General features: G+C 39.8%; 1 protein-coding gene across 1 annotated transcript in view; it reads left to right on the top strand.

Annotated features, from left to right (window-relative positions):
• phex (phosphate regulating endopeptidase homolog, X-linked) overlaps window positions 1-20,593 on the top strand; it is a 22,165-nt gene extending 1,572 nt beyond the window's left edge. The window contains exons 2-22 of the mRNA XM_083935973.1: window positions 2,263-2,319; window positions 2,815-2,976; window positions 3,322-3,405; window positions 4,111-4,337; window positions 5,737-5,805; window positions 7,323-7,439; window positions 7,654-7,737; window positions 8,650-8,792; window positions 8,939-9,032; window positions 10,790-10,918; window positions 11,226-11,327; window positions 12,477-12,554; window positions 14,876-14,979; window positions 15,066-15,124; window positions 15,547-15,601; window positions 16,639-16,706; window positions 16,796-16,926; window positions 17,247-17,312; window positions 18,091-18,195; window positions 18,376-18,452; window positions 18,585-20,593. Coding sequence (XP_083792099.1) covers window positions 2,263-2,319; window positions 2,815-2,976; window positions 3,322-3,405; window positions 4,111-4,337; window positions 5,737-5,805; window positions 7,323-7,439; window positions 7,654-7,737; window positions 8,650-8,792; window positions 8,939-9,032; window positions 10,790-10,918; window positions 11,226-11,327; window positions 12,477-12,554; window positions 14,876-14,979; window positions 15,066-15,124; window positions 15,547-15,601; window positions 16,639-16,706; window positions 16,796-16,926; window positions 17,247-17,312; window positions 18,091-18,195; window positions 18,376-18,452; window positions 18,585-18,687 — 2,114 coding nt within the window. The 3' untranslated portion in view covers window positions 18,688-20,593. The remainder of the gene's footprint in view (window positions 1-2,262; window positions 2,320-2,814; window positions 2,977-3,321; window positions 3,406-4,110; window positions 4,338-5,736; window positions 5,806-7,322; window positions 7,440-7,653; window positions 7,738-8,649; window positions 8,793-8,938; window positions 9,033-10,789; window positions 10,919-11,225; window positions 11,328-12,476; window positions 12,555-14,875; window positions 14,980-15,065; window positions 15,125-15,546; window positions 15,602-16,638; window positions 16,707-16,795; window positions 16,927-17,246; window positions 17,313-18,090; window positions 18,196-18,375; window positions 18,453-18,584) is intronic.
• The last annotated feature ends 930 nt before the right edge of the window (window positions 20,594-21,523 follow it).

The following is a 21,523-nucleotide window of genomic DNA, read 5'->3' as shown; positions in this document are numbered from 1 at the left end:
GGGTAGTGTTTCCTCAAATTGCAGTATTTGAGTAGGAGTGAGCATGGTGTGGCTGGGAGGGGTTCATATGTGTGTGTCTGGGGTGGGGTACCGTAAGTATTGTTTTTTTTTGTTATTGAGGGAAGCCAACATTCTTGTGGGGGCATTGAAGTGTAATTATGTTATGTGCCTCTGTATGCAGCACCACACGCCCACTCTAATGGAAAACCTCCTCTGGTCTGCAGCCATGCGAATGACCAAACACGGGAATGCCAAGTGGCTGTTTGATTTTTGATTTTTAGTGAGTTTAGAGAGTGTGCTTCTTATATGCATGTTTGTGTACATGCGTGTTTGTGTTATGGGGTCTGTTTGGTGTCTCAGAAATGAGGTTGGTATTATCAGTGACACCAGAGTCACAGACTGCGTGTGTGTATGTGTGTGTGTGTTTAAACCTCTGCGTAAATGCTTCTGACGGAGCAGTCAGGAGAGGGTCGCTGAGGTTGTTCCAGGCCGAGTGGGTCGTGCAGGGTTGAGGTTGTGTGTTTCTACTAAAAGTGGGCACAACTTTAAGCAAGACTCACAAGCAGCTCTAACTAGACAGCAAGACCAGTCAACCTCTGAGGTCACACTCCACGCTCCGCTCATCCGTTCACAATGGGGATTTGGTTTCTAAATCTGTCTTCATGGGCTTGGGCTGCCTCTGTTTGCCCTCATAGCCACATCACATAACAGTGGTTCCTGCCAAGAGGTCAGAGAAGCAGACTTTCCTTAACCTTCTGTGAAGGGAAGTGAACCTGTGGTCACACTGCGAGTAGTGCAAACAGGGTAGCTCTATTCTGTCCTATTGTGGCATTCTGCTTGTTTTTATTGGAGTTGTGTGAGGTAAACTGGCGGTCGAGTTTAAATTAAAACCTGATGTGTATTTTGGAAAATACTCAAGATATACTTGCGATTTACGGTACGACTATATCAGACAGCCAAAAACTTGTGAGGCAATCGTAGGTGGTGACTTTCTTGTTGCAGGGAGGCACAAGGTTAAAAATGTATTCCACTAACTGTTTACTCTGTCCGACTGCTCTCCAGCTGTATCACCTGCACTTCGGTCTGTGTTTGTCCCATTTTTGATAAAGAGCGGATTGTGGGAGTGTCCCTTACTGACGTCCCTCTGATAACCAGTATCATTTTGTGGCACATGAAAGCATGATTAGCAGCTGACACTTTCAGTCTCCACACTTCATTCACTGATAGTTTGTATTATAATAATAGATAGAAAATGACTCATGTTGCAGCCTTTTCAAGGACTAGTGCAGAGCCCGAACATGCCCAACAACCTCACACTCAACAGTGCGCTTACTTGGGTCCTGAGCAATACATCTGCCTTGACAAAGTTGCGTCCCCGAGCAATGCTAGGGTATACACCTCATTTGCCAACAGCTAGCTATTTGGGGCCTGGCTATTTCCAGGCAACAAATTTCAAAGGTTACGCAGCTGATTTTTGAATGTTTGAGTTTGCAACAATGTGATAATGACAGATTTCTTCATCTTTTCTTGAATGTAATGTAGCAGGCGACGGAGAGCAAGCTGTACATAGCATGCCATTTGACAGTTTAACACTTAACAGGGTTTCCCACTCGATACACTTCACAGTACATAACGCACAACTAATATATATTTCCTGTAGAGCTCGCACTCAACACTGCACTTCCTTGGGTCTTCAGCAATACGCCTGGCAAGTGTGAAGCCTACCAGTTGTCAAGGAAATCAAAGGACAAACTAATCCATTTTATTTTGATACAATACAAAAATACACATTTTGTTCAGGCAGCATTGTTTGTTTGTTTAATTTAAGATATTACTCAGCACTGTACTATAAGCTAGAAGCATGCTCGCTGGACACTAAATGTGAGGAGTAAAAAATAGATAGAAGATACGGAAGTTTGTTTCCATTTTGCTCTTTCCATGCAAAAGTCACAAACACAAGGCCCACTGACTCACTTCTTCCTGAGCTTTTGACTGCATCTCATGGTCTTTAGCAGCAGCCTGCTCATTTGTCATGAAGATCACTTTGGCAGAGAAAGAAGGAAACATTAGTCAAGCTTTCCTTGGTGGCATGTTGTTTCTTGACCCCCGGTTTCTCACCTCTTTGATGCCATCCCCTGATGTGAAGTTTGATTGTTGATTCAGATGACAAAAATAGTATTAGTCATAGTGTGATTTATACATTTCACTTGTCAGGGTTCCTCCTCAGCTCTTCTTCTTCTTCTTCTTCTTCTCCTCCCTCAGTCTCTCAGAAATCAAGTCAGGAGGAGTTCTGTCTGACCCCAGAATGCATTGAAGCAGGTGAGGTGTCACACAGTCACTTAATGTACAGTTGCCCTCAGCAGCCACTATTGTCTGTAACTGGTTGAGCATGATTAGTTGTGATTCAACTAGTAATATTTTACAATGATGTATGAGGGCTTTTGTAGGTTTAAAAAAAGGGGAAAAAAGGAAAGATACAGAGCTGTGGGAGGGGGGTAATAGTCAGAGAAAAAACTCTCTAACTTGAATATTCTCTGAGATTATGAAGTCATACATTCATGTTAAAAGCTATCAGAAATTATTTGAGATCAAAGTCACAAATTTCTCAAAAATGTATGACTTTAGGATCTCAGGGAATATCATGATACAACTTTAATCTTGGAAATTTTGACCCCCGCCCCCCCCCCCCCCCCCCCCCCCCCCTTCTTCAAGCTGTCATTTTTTATTTCGGCCTAATGGCCCTAATTTACCTTTGTAAGGATTTGGACGCACTGGGTTGTTTTTTCATTTTTTCTGTCTCCTTCCTTCTTGTAGCGGGGTCGGTTCTGAGTAAAATGGACCGGTCCGTTAACCCCTGTGAGGACTTCTATAGTTACTCCTGTGGTGGTTGGTTAAAGGAAAACCCGATCCCTGAAGATTCCTCCTCGAATGGCATCTACCCCTGGCTGCGGCAGCATGTAGACATCCGACTCAAAGGTGTGTTTGCCCACAAATGTCCCAGAACTGAGTTCATCTACCTTAATGAAAGTATATTTGACTTGAAGAGATGTGTTTCATCCCCTCTCTCACCCCCATTTCCCATCTATCTTCAGCTGCACTAAGAAATAGATGCATAAAAAGCCACAAAGAAAATTAGAGCTCTTTTGGTATACATATGAGAAGAACTTGCAAAGAAGTAACTGTGATGCTCTAATATTTGTTATTATCACTAATACACAAGTAAAGACTGGACTTCACATCTACAGTGTCTTAACAGTTGAATTCAGGTGCAGTCGATTGTTGGAGGTGTGCGTTATGATATAGATTGTTTTCCTCTGTCAGAGTTACTTGAAACTCCTTCAGACCCTGATGAACTGGAGGCCGTGACCAAGGCTAAGATCCTCTACCACTCCTGTATGAATGAAAGTGAGTCTTACACACACATTTTTGTCGTTTTAGAGGACATTGCATTGACATACAGAACAGTCATTCCCTAAAGAACCTTGACATGTCCAACTCCAACTCTGAGCCTCAGTTATGCTTCTCACAACCCTTGTGGCTGCGTCAAGCATACATCAAGCATTATGCTTACCATGACCTTCTCCTAACTCCAAATGGGAACTGAGTCCCCATAATGTAACTTTTTTGGGGTGTGAGTGGTACAACTAAACATACACATAAACGTCTGTACAGCCCTTGTGGGGACTGTTTGTCTTCCCCAACCCAGCCTCAAGCAGCCCAACTAACTACATGCCTGACCCTTACACCCACCTCACTTCAAATCTAAACCTAGTTCTAACCTTAATCCTAAAACCAAGTCTTAATCCTCAAACAGCTCATTGAACAAGTGAGGGCTAGCCAAAATGTCTTCACAATTCAGAATGTCCCCACTCTCCATGTCTCCAAACAGGTCCTGACAAAGATACTGTAAGTCAACAGCACATAAATGGACAGTCATCATATGAATCAGACAAAAGATGAGCTTTTATTGATCCCCATGGCAGATTTAGCTCATTGCAGAAGCAAAAGCAATAAGGAGAAAAAGGGGACATAGCATCTGACACAAAAAAAAACGTGAAAACAATCAAATAAATTGGTCAGTTCTCAATGTATCTGTGTGTGCTTACATAGCCATACTGGAGCAGGTAGACACCAAACCCATGCTGAAAACGCTCAGACAGCCTGAGTTCCGGTGGCCTGTGGTGGGGGACGGGCTCGGCGGGGAGTACCAGTGGTCTGCGAGCGAGTGGAACCTCCTGAAGACCCTGGCCAAGATGAGGAACCATCACAGTAAAAGCGTCCTGATTCGCCTTTATGTCTCCCCTGATGACAAAAACTCTTTACACTACATCATCAAGGTCAGACATCTATGTTGTGACATACACATGACTCTCTCTGCATGCATTTGGAAAACTTGCGTATTTGTCCAACAAATTACCCTCCAGTTAACTACAAAGTTTTACACTTTGATTTCTGAACAAATAGACGGGTTAGAGGTGTTCTCGTTGGCACGTTTGCACACGTCTTTTCTATTTAGAGCCTGTTTTCAGTGCAATGACAACATTGGTCTGTGTTGCATGTTTTGCAAATACAGTACAGTATTAAGTTTATTAAAGTGCCTATTGTTACAGGTGACCCCTCTTCCCCTCTTCCCCCCGTGTCCTGTGTTCTTATTGGTTCTTATACTCTCCAAGTGAGCCTTTCAGCTGTCTGTGTTCAGGTCACAACTTACTCTTTCCACTTAAAAAGCGAAGCGAACACATTTCCCCAAATTTAGAACAAAAGGACTGGTGGTTTTGTGGATTTTCACCAATTAAGTGCATATTGTGAATACTTTGTTGACCACTTTAATTTCCTAAGGGCTAAATTCGGACATTGAAAACAGAAATAAAGGAGCTTATTGTTTCGGGTGTGCACACCGTTTTTTGACTTTGGTTACATGCACCACAGCTCTTGTTTGTTTTTGTTTTTTCTTCTTCTACTACTACTCAGATGTAATCCAGCTGTGTGTATTCTTATATATGAGTTGATGAGTGTTTTTTTTTAACACACAAGGGAAAACAGTAAGTGACAAGCATGGTATAAAATAAAAAATAATAATCTACAAAATACACGTAGGTAAAAGATGCTAAACAACTAGTGTGTATACACAGCAAGACCTGTGCGTTGCTTTTTCAGTGTTAATAACTGTGAGTTGATAGGTGTTGATTTTGGTGTTGTTTTAACACTTATAGTGATAAAGAAGCTCTGTGAGCGTCAATTAAGCAACTTATTTGTTTACACCCGTGACTGAGTTGATGGTGAATGGTAGCGGAACAGTGTAACCTCGCCCTGTGTTTTAATGCGGGGGGGGGGGGGGGGGCTAGTCAAAGGGCCCCTGGGGATGCCAAGGGCCCCGGTGGGTTGCACCTGAAGCACTGTCCTTCTCTATATTAAAATTAACACTGATAGTGAAAAGAAATAATACAATATTAGGTTTAAACATACACTTTAATGTGTCATAAAATAACACTGTGTATGTTAAAAATTAACACAATTTCGAGTTAAAAGTGCACTTATTTGGTGTCATAAAACAACCTCAAGGGTGTCAAATTTTAACACTATTAAAGGGTTAAAATATTAACACTTTTCAAAGTGTAATTGAACACTCCGCGTCCCATCTCTCAGATTTGTATTGCTGTGGCAAAAGTTCCAAGATAAAAAAGAACAAGCCGTGATAGCAGCAGAAGCTAACCTGTGCTCTTTGTCTTTATGCAGCTTGACCAGGCGTCCCTGTCTCTGTCCTCCAGGGAAGACTACATCACCAACACCTCCTCTGCTCAGGCGGTGAGTCTCTGCTTCATTTCTCACCTAAAACCTCCTCTTCCTGCAGGGGCTATTTCCTCCCTGCTTGAAGGATAAATTGTAGCAGAAAATAATTTCAGCTGCTTGAAGTGTCAAGTTAATGATGTTTAAAAAAAAAAATCAAATTAAAAAATCGGAACAAGAGCTTCTTTCCAGACTCAACCTTTTACAAGAAATGAATTGCGGAGGCAGCTGATACTGATTACCCCACCAATAGCTGCCTGCACATGCAGCCACTCATTTTTCTCAACTGAAGAAACTCTCCCAGTCGAGCTATTAGTACACTGTCACTATCAGTGGTTGGTATTCTGTATATTATTATTATTATATGCCCAATGTGTTGTTTTCATTGTTGATAAAAATGCTAATCAGCCCTACCAAGTTTAGCATACTTCCTCTAGCACTATATATATATATATTATAATTTTTCTTTTCTTTTTTCTAATTCTTTGTTTGTATATTTTAAAAAATGTATTTTCATATTAGATTAACCTTTATGTGTATTTGCTTATATAAATAAGTAAATTTGGACACAAGCATTTGAGCTCAAGCGATACATTGTAATGATATTATTCACCGGATCTTTTTTGCTGCCGCCTGTTTGTCCCTTAAAACGGGTAGTAAAAATAAAAACATAACTCATATATAGTAGCAGCTTCATTAATGACAGTAGCTTACAGCAATGAAAGGATACACATATTGTTTTATATGTATGATTTGTCTTGTGTTTTTTAAAACAAATTACTTTGTAACATTCAAGAGATGTTTAAACATAAATGGTCAGTTTACATACGGGACAAGCCAAAATTAAGAAGAAATTGTTTAATAAAAGAGTGTTTACTCAGTTTAGAAGCCTATGTTAACTATAGTCTAAGTAAAGGTCAAAGATCGCTGTGTGCACAGTAACGCTCTGTAGACAGGCAGCTTCAAGGGTCCCCCAGAGGAGGGCAGGCTCTGTTTGATGTATGACCTGGGTGAGATCGAGAATGAGATCCATTTGATGTTTTATTGTCCAGTTTATGATGATTTGAGGAATGCATTTTATACTAAAATGTCTTCCAGTAATGCTCATTTCTTTAGGTTAGATGAATATGAAAAACTGGAGTTGTGCTTTAAAAAGGGAACCCTTTTTGTAGCAAAGTTTCTTGGTAAAGCCTGGGGAAGAAGAAGGAATATTTTGTTTAAAGATCGAGCTGTATAACAATCTGTATTTTGAATGTAATGTATTTAATGTAATGGTGTCTTATAAACCCATGAGGGCTGGGCACTTTAGTGTGCAGGATACACAATAAAAACTAAATGAAATTAAATGAAAACTACATTACATTTGTCTTTTTGTCTTTTTCTGCCCCTCTCTCTCTCTCTCTCTCTCTCTCTCTCTCTCTCTCTCTCTCTCTCTCTCTCTCTCTCTCTCTCTCTCTCTCTCTCTCTCTCTCTCTCTCTCTCTCTCTCTCTCTCTCTCTCTCTCTCTCTCCCTTTCTCTTTCTCTCCCCCTCCAGTATCGTGCAGCCTTGCTGAGTTTGATGGTAGATACAGCCGTCATGCTGGGCGCTCCAGAGAAGGCAGCGCTGACCCAGATGGAAGAGGCTCTTGCCTTTGAGACCAAACTGGCTCATGTAAAGACATCATGTCACATAAATATAATCCCACTTAAATCTACTGAGATGATTTGATGGGCCTCAATGGCTCTGGGGCTAATTAAAATACCAGCATTATAATATATTATATACTGAGATATATGAAATTGAATCATCATCTTAAAGGGAAATTATTTCATGTTTGAACTGAGTACCAGTCATGTGGATAAACCATTGCTCATTGTGTCTGCAGATCCTGATTCCCTATGAAAACCGCACCAGTGAGAACATGTACAACAAATTCTCACTCTCTCGCCTGCAGCGCACCATCCCAGAGGTACTTAAACATACATCTTCATCTATTTAAATAACACTAATATCTCCCCATGCGTCTCATAACCATACCATAAGACAAGCAGCCAGAAGTCTTTATACTGAATGACTACACAAAGTCTATATAGACATCGTAACATCTGTACGGAGGATGAAAGCTGCTAAAATAAAAAATAAATAAATGTCTCCATAAATAAATTGATCAACCATTGAATGTATTAACTTTTATGGAATATTATTTAAAAATGTAACTTTATTTTTTTTCCTTGAAAGGTAATTATTTATTTTAAATACATTTTATAATGTATTTATTAATTAAAAATTAGCATTTATTCATTCATTTTATGTGTACTTATCTTCTTTATTATGCAAATTAAGTAGAAAGGCATAAAAATGGAAAATACTACAGAAATTAACAGGTTTGTAGAAATAAATGGGGGGCAATGGAAAAAAAAATCAATCAAAATCAATTACTCTATCAATAAATAAATAAATAAATAAAAGCAAAAATGATTAATAGGGAAGTAATTAAATGGGATTAATACAAATGTTAATACAGTAAATAAAGAAGCATATTGTCACAGCAATATCAATTTATGTCACATTTCATCAGTTAATTTATGCCAACATTTTTCTTTTGTGCACATTTAATAGCTTATAAATGTATTCATTCATTATTTTGACATCTTCTGTCCTCCATACATTCAAGTGTGGATCAGTAATATACCACATATGTATTTATGTATGTATGTATTTGTATCATCAGTTCTGAAATAAAATACACGCAATTTGAGGAATTTACAACATTCTTCAACATTGTTTCTGTAAGAAAAAATGGTGACACAATTGCTTTTATATAGACGTTTTGAACCTATATGTTGTATAAGTGATCTCTACATGTCCCCCCTGTCTGCAGTTTGATTGGCTGGGTTTTGTAAAAGCTGTGGTGGAGTCTAACGTCGACCCGGTTCGCTCCATCTCCTCCTCTGAGCCCGTCATCGTCCGAGCGCCGCAGTACTTCAAGGACCTTTTCAAGCTCATAAACACCACAGATCCCAGGTACATGCGCACCAACACACACAAACAGCCGGACACACACAGTGGGGCTTGAGGGCTCCTGCTTCTCATTATAAGTATAGTATAGTGTATAATGAGATTACATGCAGGCATTAACTGTAATTAATGTCCCTCTTCTCTCTTTCCAGGACTGTAGCCAACTATGTACAATGGAGGACAGTTTTTTCCAGGATCACCACTCTGAGCCGTCGTTTTCTTTACAGATACTTGGACTTTGCTCGGGTTGGTACAGAAAGAGTCTTCCAAAATCTTAGTCCATTTTGGCGATACACTTAAAAAAATAGTTTGGGCCTATTTTGCCTCCAAAACTAGGCAAATCAAACATCACAAAATTCACATTGAAGTATTTATTTTACTACACTTTGTCTGTAGATTTTACCAAAAGTTAGCATTAATGAATGCCTAATTTGCATATTCAAACCAACAATTTCAGTAATTAATTTAAATACTTGTCTGGGGAAGTATCATGGTGATATCTATTAGTACAGTCGTTCTCAAACTTTGTACATGACGTACCACCTCAGTAAATATCAGGCTTTCTCAAGTACTACCACTAAGACCAATGTTCAAACACAGCCAAAACTATTCAGCTACAGAGAGGAAGGTTTATTCCTCATCTGAAGAGGATTTATTGTTGACTGTCTTCAGCCACAGTCATGTTGTATGAAAGGATAGCATCAGAACTGACACGTCAGTGTTTTCAAACCAATCATTTTAACTCTGCTTACTCTCTTGCCATCACAGTTTAGCTCCTAACTCATTAACGTGGCTACGTAACAGGCTGATACTGACACAAAAATATGACAGGAAGTGCTAAACTCATTTGAAATTTACATTTACACTTGTACTTTCAAGGATCTTAAAAGTTTTAATAAGTAGTTAATGTTTCCTTTTTTTATTTTGGAGAATCCTTCAAGTACCACCAGAGAGAGTATAAGTACCACCAGCGGTACAAGTACCACAGTTTGAGAACCAGTGTATTAGTATATACTGTATGTTTTACCCTATTCACCTGCAGTGTCTTCCCTTTACTGAACACGGGTTGCTGGGCAAAAAAGTTCCCTCTAGATCCCATTAAATTATGTGAAAAACCGCTTTTCTCTCATTCCATTAAAAGCTGACATTTTGTAAAAATATGGTTAGTAGATATTCACCTTTATACAGCATGTATGTAAAAGTGTTTGGCTGTGAAACACTTAATTTGGTTTAAATGATACTGCATTGCCCTGCTGTATACAGAAGGCTTTTTTATTTCACAAACTTTAGATCTGTTCTTATATGAAGGAAGCCAATAAGTACCATCTCATTTAAAATAGTAAATGGTTGATTATTTTTAAATGTTTTGTGGCTGTGACAAGCTCCTTCATTTCCTTTTTGTACTGACGTAAGTTAGTCAGTGCTTCACAATTACAAAATAGACAATACATAGCGTTTGAAAAAACATATTCAGAATAAGTCAGAGCATCCAAAATCCTTTTTTGTAAATACGCCTTGAGATTACATTTTAAACACTCTAACTCTCATTGCAAGGTCATTTACTGTGCAATTAGTGTGCATATTTTTATAATTTTTCAAGTTAGAAACTAATGCTCACCCAAAACCTGCTTGAAATTAGTACTTGGTATGGAATAAGGACACAGCTTCAGCCTCATGCATATAAAAAACGAGGAAAGCCTAAAATCTTTAAAAAATCAATCAGTCAAACTCACCCTTAACTTTCTCACACTGTTTTTTACGTCCCCAAATGTTCATGACAGTAATTAGAGAGCTGGGAAATTTACGTGATTTTAAATGCTACAGTTTTCTATTTCTAAGACTTTAGAGGGAACTCCAGATGAATGTTATAGCATGCCATAAACACGGATTATGACAGAGGTGAAATAATCTCCCACCCCAAGTAATGCTTTAGAGGCTGTGTAAATTAGGGTTGTGTGGAGGAAGACACAATGTCACCTTACGTATCTCTCACCCCCAACCAGGTAACCACGGGAACCACCTCTCTGACTCCGCGCTGGGATAAGTGTGTGAACTACGTGGAGAACTCACTTGTTTATGCCACCGGGCGCCTCTTTGTCAACACACACTTCCAGGAGGACAAGAAACACATGGTGCGTGTGCTCTGTATATGACATCATGTCCCAAATTGTGTTTAAATTTTGTGTATGTGTAACAGATGTGTGTGTTGAGTGTATTTTGTCTGAGTGTCACCTGGAGATGATCTCGGACATGTAATGTCATGTCATCTGCGTCAGTGAGGGTGTGTGTGTTTATGTGGCAATTGAGAATGAGGGCTGTGTTTTTTGTAAACCTTCTCTGAATAATTTGAGTGTGTTTTTGTGTGTGTGTGTGTGTGTGTGTGTGTGTATGTGTGTGTGTGTGTGTGTGTGTGTGTGTGTGTGTGTGTGTGTTTCTCAGATGGAGGAGCTGATCGAGGGCGTTCGCTGGGCATTTATTGACATGCTGGAGAAGGAGAACGACTGGATGGATCAACCAACGAAGAAGAGAGCCGTAGAGAAGGCAAGAACAGCTGACACCATTCTTCTCCCTAGTTCCTCTGTCTTATCTTAGTCTGGACAGTAACTCCACAGCCACTTAAATATCTCTTTGTTTTTTGGCTTTAAAGTTTCTTGTCCACTTGGGGGCAGCACCGTTTTGGATTCCACCAAATCCAATACAAATATACTGTGTCCGTCTCTTTGACTGCTAGATGTTTGAATCTCTTCACAAGTTAGTCCCTAATTTTATTTATTGACTATTTGGTTCTGAGCAATTAGCCTTCAATGGATTTATCAGAGTTTTTTTTTTTTTTTTTTTGCTGGAAACAACCACTTGTTGCAGCTGAAATTGGCTTGATGAGAGCAGTAAGCGTGACCAAAAACACTAAAGTTGTTGTTTGTAAAAACAAAGCATTGAGCTGAAAGCAAGCAGCCAACTCCAGCGGTGAAAAATGAAGCCAACGCTTAAGTCGCAGTTCCTCAAATGTCCACTTGAGGCTGGATCCGAAAGTGTGTCAATCCCCAAGGGTTAAACAATTGCTATAATGCCACATTATAGCAGAAATTAACATGTTTACAGTCTGGTACAAAAAAACCCAGCTCATGACACATCTACGAGGGGATTTTTTTTTACAATGCTGTATAAATTATATGAAGACCTTGAATTATGCATAATTCACAGAGACTAGGTCCATATTTTATATAATCTCTGACTCAATGGAGCTGAAATACATCGTAGAGGTTAAGGGTAATCATTTTCTCTGGGTTCATCACTATGAGCAACGCTTTTCACATACAAAACATTGTGTGATCCATTGTTTATAAAGATGTTGGTTTTAGCCACTTTTAAAGAAACCAGCTGATTTCCTCTCGATTGCAAATTCGGGTCTAAAGTATCTGCTCTTAAAGCTGCACTTTTGACCACTTGCGGTTTAAATCTGTTTGAGTGCCCACCAACATCTGAGAAAAATATGTAATAATTAGAAGGGCACTCAGAGTCCACATACCTCTGCAGTCTCTCACAATTTGAATGCATTGTGAATTTCTTAAAATGGTTTCTTTTATGGAGAACTTTTCTGCTTTGAACCAAACTCCTCATTCACCAACTTTGTTGACTGAAAAAATACTGAAATACTCCATCACATTCACTCTGTTGTCTCACTCTCTCAAGGCTCACGCAGTCCTCGCTAAAGTTGGCTACCCGGAGTTTATTCTGAACGACACCTACCTCAATGAAGATTTAAAGCAGGTTTGTATAGCTCAGCATAGCAGGGGTGCAACATAGGAACAAATATATTTTTTTATTTTATTTTATTCAGGTTTTTCTTTGATTTCATTGACTCTCCTATAAATGGGACTTCAAGTGATTCATGGCTTGAAAGATTCTCAGAAGTTTATCAAAATATTTAATCACCAGGATATATATTTCAAAGCTAAACAGTTAAGAAGAACAAAGATGGCAGTAACTGTACTTGGCCCCAAAGGCCTCCGAAACTCAATAGCTAAAGACATTGTTACTCTGGATGATGTTGTGTTGTCCTCCAGCACCACAGTAAGGAATCTGGGTGTTATTTTTGATCAGGATATGTCCTTCGATTCTCACATAAAACTAACGACAAGGACTGCATATTTTCACCTGCGTAATATTGCAAAAATTAGGAACATTGTGTCTCAGAAAGATGCAGAGAAACTTGTTCATGCATTTGTTACTTCTAGGCTGGACTATTGCAATTCCTTATTATCAGGCTGCTCCAATAAGTCTGTTAAGAGTCTCCAGTTAGTCCAAAATGCTGCAGCTCGTGTACTAACTAAAACAAATAGAAGAGAACATATTTCTCCTGTATTAGCTTCTCTGCACTGGCTACCTGTAAAATCTAGAATAGAATTTAAAATCCTTCTCCTTACGTACAAAGCTCTTATTGGTCAGGCTCCGTCGTATCTTAAAGAGCTCATAGTACCGTATCACCCAACTAGATCTCTGCGCTCTGAGAATGCAGGGCTACTTGTCGTTCCTAAAGTCTCCAAAAGTAGAATGGGAGGCAGAGCCTTCAGCTACCAAGCTCCTCTCCTGTGGAACCAACTCCCAAATGTTATTCGGGAGGCAGACACTGTCCCCTTATTTAAGAGTAAACTTAAAACTTTCCTTTTTGATAAAGCTTACAGCTAGGGCTTACGATGAGACTTTATTCTGCTTAATGATGCTGCTATAGGCCTAGTCTGCCGGGGGATAATACTTTTCCTGATACTCTGAGCTTCTCTCCTCTCTGTCTGAATCATTCATGTCCCATCAATGCATGTTACTGATTCAGCTTCTTCCCCGGAGCTGTTTGTGCTTTGTCGTCTCGCAGGTCTCTGCTGATCGTGGTGGTGCTTGCTGCCGTGGTCCTACATGACGCTTCCTGCTGCTATTGTCACTATACTATCACTAGTTTAATAAACTATAAAATTTGTAGCTGTATTGTAGCTGCTATTGCCACTACTCATCATTGATCATGTTTGCCACCATAATTATTATCATTTTCATATTCTGTCACCTTAGCTGTGCTTGTTTCTACTATTCTGTTGTATTAACTGTCTTAACATATACGTCATATTCACATTACTATAAATATTATAGTTACTGTTAGGCTTTGCTTGCATCTCTGGAAGTGTGTCTGTCTGTCTCTCCCTGTCCATCTGTGTGTCTTTTCTCTCTTTCTCTCTCCTTTTCTTCCTCCCCAACCGGTCAAGACAGATGGCCGTCCTCCACAGAGCTGGGTCTGTCTGACGTTCCTGCCTGTTATAGGGAAGGTTTTCGTTGCCACTGTACTCTACAGAGGAATTGTTGGGTCTATGTAAATCATAAATAAGTCATTGAGTGTGGTCTTTACCTACTCTGTAAAGTGTCCTGAGATAACTTTTGTTATGATTTGACACTATAAATAAAATTGAATTGAATTGAATTGAATTAACTCAGAGATGCAACTGAAACCATGAGCGCGTTCACACCAGTTAAACCCTGGAGCGTGTAGCCCTTTGGTGCGGTCTGTTGAGGTAGCTTTAAACGGCATACTCAAACTCTCTGGTCCGCCCAAAGGGTGATCTGGGACTGCTGTAAACATTGGAGCGTTTCATTTTTTTTTAAATCATCCTTTTCTTGTTTTGGTGACTGGAGAGCTAGTAGTCTATTTGTGCCTTTCCTACCAAAATCAAAAGACCAGAGACTCCGAGCAAAGTGAAGATTTGGGCTGAAGAAAATATTTATCACTTATTCAGGAAGTGAATAATACCCAGTGAATGAGACGTTCATATACGCGGTCCTCTAAAGTCGCCATCAGCACCAACATGAACACAATCTGACGGTGCTTTTTTACCTGCCAACTGTATGACCAATAATTGAACAACCACATGACTTTTGTTTACAAGTTCTTGACTGGGCCGGTTGGAAAATTGAAACAATGTATCACCCCTGCATTGGTTTGATTAAGAAACTGGACCAATACATGTGTACCTGCCCTAAATTTCTGAGACTTCTTGAAAAAGTGCAGCACTTAACGATGTTTACTGTATTTTAATTTGTTTATGTTTCAGCTAGAGTTCAGTAAGAAGGACTACTACGGGAATGTGATGCAGACGTTGAAATTCATCGCCCACTCGGACATCTCCTGGCTCCGAAAGACTGTCCCGCGTACAGAGTGAGTGGCAGCACTAATCTGCAGTCAACTTGCTGTGTGACTTTTTGTGTTTTATTTCCTCGCCATAATGTGTGTTTGTATTGCAGGTGGTTTACAAACCCTACGACTGTGAACGCCTTCTATAGTTCCTCCACAAATCAAATCAGTAAGATTTATATGGTTGATTACTGAGATGCCGATATTCAATTGAATTATTCATAGCTTCTTGACTTATGAAGCTCTTTCCAGACAGGATGAATGCTACACTACACCTCAGTGATTTCAGTCTGCCTGGGATACATTTTTGTGGATTATTGTTCCATTTAAAATGTCTGAGTAGGCATTTCATTGTCAGAAATAATTGGTAATTTGCATAAATAAAAAAACAAAACTGTCAGAAAGGACGTGCTTTCTGGAACAGGTCAAATGTGATAAGTTTCACAATAGTTACTCCTTTGAGAAATCACACATAAATGTGCCTCACAGGCTGAAATTGAAAAAGAATTACCCTACCCTCTGCAGTAAATGAATCCTGTCTGGACGGGGATAAAGACACACAAACAAAAATACTTTTAACTTCTCATTTAGGATTTCCAGCTGGAGAGCTTCAAAAACCTTTCTTTTGGGGAAGAGAGTATCCAAGGTGAGAGCAAAGCAATGTGACACGCAGACTAACGGGAAAATGCCACCTTACACTTTAGATTGGACACTGACATGAACCTCATTATAGAAAGCCATGGAGAATAACTGTAGTGGTGAGGCCACAATTAAATACCTCATCCTCGGCAGATCATGGAATTACAACTCATAAATCATATATTTCATAATATGTTACATTTTTAAATCAGTTCATTCAGTCCTATTCATGTGTGTTTATTCCTAAATTTATTTCACAACAATAAATTATATAATTCTCAATACAATGAAAGCTATATTTGGAGAATTAATTATTTAGTCATCAGTCATGCAGTCTTTCTTTCATGCCTTCAACAACCTTCTTGAAAAAGGTTGGCATTGTTATGTTTGCACATATCCAAATCATTGTCACACACTGCAGTAAAAAAAACCAATTGGTATGCATATTCTGAATGTGCTGTCCAAAGAATGCTCCTTATGTCAGAATATAAAGGCATATCCCACGTCTTAATGGGAAAAATGGAATTTCGGTGAGAAATGGCTGCTAGTAGCAACCGTTAATGTTACACAAAAATTAGCACTGAAGCGTCCCCTCACATTAGTAACGTTAGCGTAAAAACCAGCCAAACCGTAACTGATAGCAAACTGCTTCAATACAGGATTTATTTCAGCCCTTAGCCGCTCATTAGCTGGCAAGCTAGTGGCTAACACCTTAGCCAGCCAGGCAAGATGCTCATCATACTAGCGTCTCTTTTTTTTTTTCTGTGTACTTTGCTGTTTACTCTCCCCTGGTGTTTTGTTCTTAGTATTGTAGATTGTTCCATTCAATAAAGAGTTATTGAATGGTAAAAAAAAACAAAAAAAGGTTCTCCAAGCCAGCAAGCTCGCTAACTGTCAGAATGTTAATTTACCAAGCTAACAGAAGTTCACAGTTATTTCAAAAGATGTATTTCGACCATCGAGTCCTCCATCTTTGCAAACCTTTCAATTCATCGTGCAGACTCATTTTACTTAGAAAACTTCAGCCCTTTGTTGTGTTTGCAGATCTTTGAGTTACGGTGCCATCGGGGTGATAGTAGGGCATGAGTTAACGCACGGCTTCGACAATAACGGTAAAAACTGATCACCAGCATGACTTCAAAAAACAACCACAATAGCAACAGGGATTTCTAACACGATGGTGATGCTTTTCTTGGAACAGGTCGCAAGTATGACAAAAATGGCAACCTCGATCAGTGGTGGAGCAATTCGTCTGTAACAGCCTTCAATGAGAAGACCCAGTGTATGATCGAGCAGTATAATGGCTACCATTGGGACGAAGCAGGCCTGAACGTAAGAGCTTCAATCTACAGAATTAACGACTACAGTACAATGAACTTAACATAATTCCCTGAAAACATTTAAACACATTCAAATAACAATCAAATCAAGATTATTCTCCCATAATGCCAATTTACACTTTACAGGCTTCTTCAAAGATGCATTCTGTTTTTAACTAGGGTGCACATTTTATGTGTTTCAGTAGTAAGGAGTGCATAATTCACAGCTAAGATGCCCTTATCCAGAATGCACTTTTTTGTCTGTAAAGTCTGTAAATACTTGGTGAAGGAATAACGTGATAATCTGTGCTTTGTGGATGTTTTGTTCTGTAGGTGCGGGGCAAGAGGACTCTGGCAGAAAACATAGCTGACAACGGAGGATTACGAGAGTCTTTTAGGGTATGATCTGTTTTCTTAAATTACACTTTCACTGTAGAAAAGCTCCTCTTGATCTTGCAGAAATTACATAATAGTCTTAGGGCAAACGTTTTGACCTTTCTTGTGAACAATTACAGGTGTAACTAATAGCGTAAATGATGATTTTATCGCATCCAGGTTTGCCAGTAAGCCATGCCAATAAACCAGCATGAATACCAGTACCTGCAGCGGTAAGCTGTGGCCTCAAGGTCTTAGGTGACTCAAGGAGCGGTAACCCTTGGTTCGGGCATCTAGTAAGGATTCCACCTGGGCGCCTCTCTAGGGAGGTGTTCCAGGCACGTCCAGCTGGGAGGAGGCCTCGGGGAAGACCCAGGAACAGGTGGAGAGATTATATCTCCACACTGGCCTGGGAACGCCTCGGGATCCCCCTAGTTAGAGCTGGTTAATGTGGCCTGGGAAAGGGAAGTTTGGGGTCCCCTGCTAGATCTGCTGCCCCCGCGACCCGACCCCGGATAAGAGGCTGAAGATGAGATGAGATGAAAATGAGTACCATTACCTTGATGCTGACATTTGTATCAGCTCAAAAAGAAAACGTTGTGGCAGCATTTTATATTATTTGAGAAAAAAAATATTTACGTCGAACCCTGCCCGTATTTGTAACTTGTTTCACATTTATTTATTTATTTATTTATTTATTAGTTACATGTATTTCACAACTCAAAATTTTCTTTTGGGTTTATAAAACTTGTCAAGTTGAGAAGCCAAGGTGACAAAACGTTCTCTTTATATTTGTGTGCAGGCGTACAGGCGGTGGGTGGATGAGAGCAGAGGTGGTGTGGAGGAGCTTCAGCTGCCTGGAGTCGGACTCAACAACAACCAACTGTTCTTCTTGAGCTATGCACATGTAAGGGCATATAGACACAAACGATTTTTGCCACTCTGCCAATGTGTTGCTTTTCTGTGCTCTTCTGTTGTCATGTCTGAATATACTGGCATTTCCCCACCCCCTGAGTAGCTACTCAGTAAAAATACACATACTTGGTACACAGAGACAATGAAATCATCAATACAATGTACTCTGTAGGTGAGATGTAACTCATACAGACCAGAAGCAGCCAGGGACCAGATCCAGAGTGGAGCTCACAGTCCACCGAAATACAGGTGAGGACGCACACACACACACACACACACACACACACACACACACACACACACACACAAACGCACACGCACACGCACACATACAAACTCTCTCTTTAAAACTTGACCTTTACAATTACTGTTACCCTGCAGAGTTATCGGCGCGATGAGCAACTATGAAGAATTTCGTAAAACATTCAGCTGCTCCGAGTCGTCGGTTATGAACCGAGCTGCAAGGTCCTGCCGGGTGTGGTGACCTTTGACCTCAGCTTGACCCAGAAACCGAACAGCGCTGTCAGCAAAGGACATCTGGTGAAAAGGCTGATAAAATGCTACACTTAGCCAACATAGTTTACATGATGTGAGAACAATGCAGAAGTGAGTTCTTCTCACAGAAAATTAAACTTGGAAAATGTTACAGACTGAAGCCATTTTACTGCAACAAATCTGTAACTTTTTCCACAGGTGCATGTACTGCATATGTTGCAGTTACTGAAGGAATTTGTTAAGAACCATACTTTAAAGGATGTCCCTTTTTACTACAACAGCCCTATATGTAAGTGTTACTTGATGAAGCTAGAACCTTTGTTATGGGAACAAATAATGTATATTTTAAAGTAAAAGTACATTTTTTTTCAGGAACCTATATTTCAAATGTTACGGTAACTGTGGTATGCAGAAATCTATCAGGTCAATATCTGCATAACCATTAGCATCCATGAGTTCCCCAAGATTAGCTTTTGTTTGAGCATAAATATGAGCAAAAAATTCAAAATAGAAAATCCCATCAAGTCCTAAATCCTTTACGTTTTTCTGTATTTTCTTTCTAAATAATTGTGTAAGTGTGTATTGTATCAACTGGCTGGCAAATTCTTAGGACTTAATCTACCTGAGATTTGGCATGTTTTGTATTTGTGTGTGTGTGTGTGTGTGTGTGTGTGTGTGTGTGTGTGTGTGTGTGTGTGTGTGTGTGTGTGTGTGTGTGGGCTCTCCTTTGATGTGTTTCAATCTCCGTCTTGTGTCAGACATTTTTATTCATTCTGCTGCAGTTCAGCCCGAGGCAAATGAACTTACGGACTTATGAGCACTCAAACTACAAGACAACTCCATTTGTCTTGAACTGCACTCCTGAGGTGCACTCACACATCAGCTTGTTTGTAGTATTTGATGTTGTTCTGGAATAAAGGGGAGTATTTTTCACAGATTTCACATGTCAGAAAATTAAAAGGATATATCTACCGAAATGTTGTTTATGAATTTAAAGACATTACTTTTGTTTAAAACCAAATATCCAGGTTTTCTTTTATAGATAATATATTTGATTCCAGGAAATGTAATGAAATCTTTCTCACCCTGCTTTTGGAAGCTTACTCCTAATTCCCACAGACAGGGCACTTGGAGGGCCCGGACTTCCGCCAAGTCTTGCCCATCCTTCCCATCATGCCCTGTGATTCGGATCTCCTCTGAAATTGAATGTGTTCTCCCTTGGTCCATGCTGCACCCTTCCACCAAGTTTCATGAAAATCTGTCCGATAGTGATTCTGTAATCCTGCTGACAGATTTTCTAAGTGGAGGTACAATTAGCAGGGATGCAACTAATGGTTATTTTAATCATCAGTTAATGTGCCAATTTTTTTCCTACAATCAATCTTTTAGCCTAAAAAATGTCATAAAATACTGAAAATCTCATCTCATCTCATCTCATCTTCATCCGCTTATCCGGGGTCGGATCGCGGGGGCAGCAGCTTTAGCTAGGGGACCCCAAACTTCCCTTTCCCGGGCCACATTAACCAGCTCCAACTGGGAGATCCCAAGGCGTTCCCAGGCCAGAGTGGAGATATAATCTCTCCACCTGGTCCTGGGTCTTCCCCGAGGCCTCCTCCCAGCTGGACGTGCCTGGAACACCTCCCTAGGGAGGCGCCTAGGGAGCATCCTTACTAGATGCCCGAACCACCTCAACTGGCTCCTTTCAACGCAAAGGAGCAGCGACTCTACTCCGAGTTCCTCACGGATGGCTGATTTCCCAGAGCCCAATGTTATGTTCTCAATTGTCATCTTTTATGAAACCAACGTCCAAATATATTCAGTTTGGATGATAAAAAACAGTGAAACACTTCAAAGTCTCACATTTTGAGAAGCTGAAAATGGCTCATTTTAATTCATGATTAATTGAGATTGTTGGCAATTTCTTCTTATGAACTGACGAATCAACTTATCGTTTCATCACTGTAATCACCCAGTACTGTTTATTTTGAAATGCTGAATATTAAATATCCAAACTTTCACAGTGGAAATAACTAAATTGATACCACTGTGGATTTTTGGGTTCTTAATATATGTTTTTCTTCTTTTAAAATATTATTGTAACTTGTGAATCTTTGCTTTTCCAACGTTATAGTAAATGTGATGATGGTTCACTGGTAATGCTGTTTTTGGTTGTTGTTTGGTTGTTACTTTCTGTTCAGGTTCTAATAAAACTGAGACATTACGCTGTTCCTTCACCTCGTAACTTGGCTGTGATTGATGAGGTGAGTTTGGAAATGTGTGAGTTCAGAGAGAATCGGAGCAAAGCGGCAGACAGTGGATGGATGGAGGGAGCTGATAAATGGAGGTCAAAAAGACATGAGAAAATTGGGATTACATCTGAAGGCTTGTACATGTATTGATTCTTTTGGACCTGATATTACACACAAACCATATCTCATCTATTTATTTCAATAGTTTTCCATGGCAACCTGAACCTGTCGCTGTGTTTGTGTTTGCATGTGTGTCTTGTCTTGTATTGCCAGGCAGGGTGTGACATTAATGACTTGTATCCGTGGCAACACCAGCGGCAGTCTCATCAATCCACACCAATTAGAAAAACAGTCCAGTGCCTCAGTCTATTATGACGTCATGTGTGCTGAATGTGTGTGTGTAGTGTGGGCGTTGGGGTGATTAAGAGACAAAGAAGAATGGATGCCATTGAGCAAAGATTTTTTTTTTTATTTACAAGACCGTGCATCAGGCCCTTGCCCCCGCAGGCTTGCTTCCACACTCTGACATTCATTATCAATGGCAGATTCGACCGCTGATGTACACAACAAATAGAT

Source organism: Echiichthys vipera (assembly GCF_963691815.1).
Source record: "Echiichthys vipera genome assembly, chromosome: 21".
In the NCBI taxonomy this organism is placed as follows: Eukaryota; Metazoa; Chordata; class Actinopteri; order Perciformes; family Trachinidae; genus Echiichthys; species Echiichthys vipera.
This window is presented reverse-complemented; position numbering and strand designations above follow the sequence as displayed.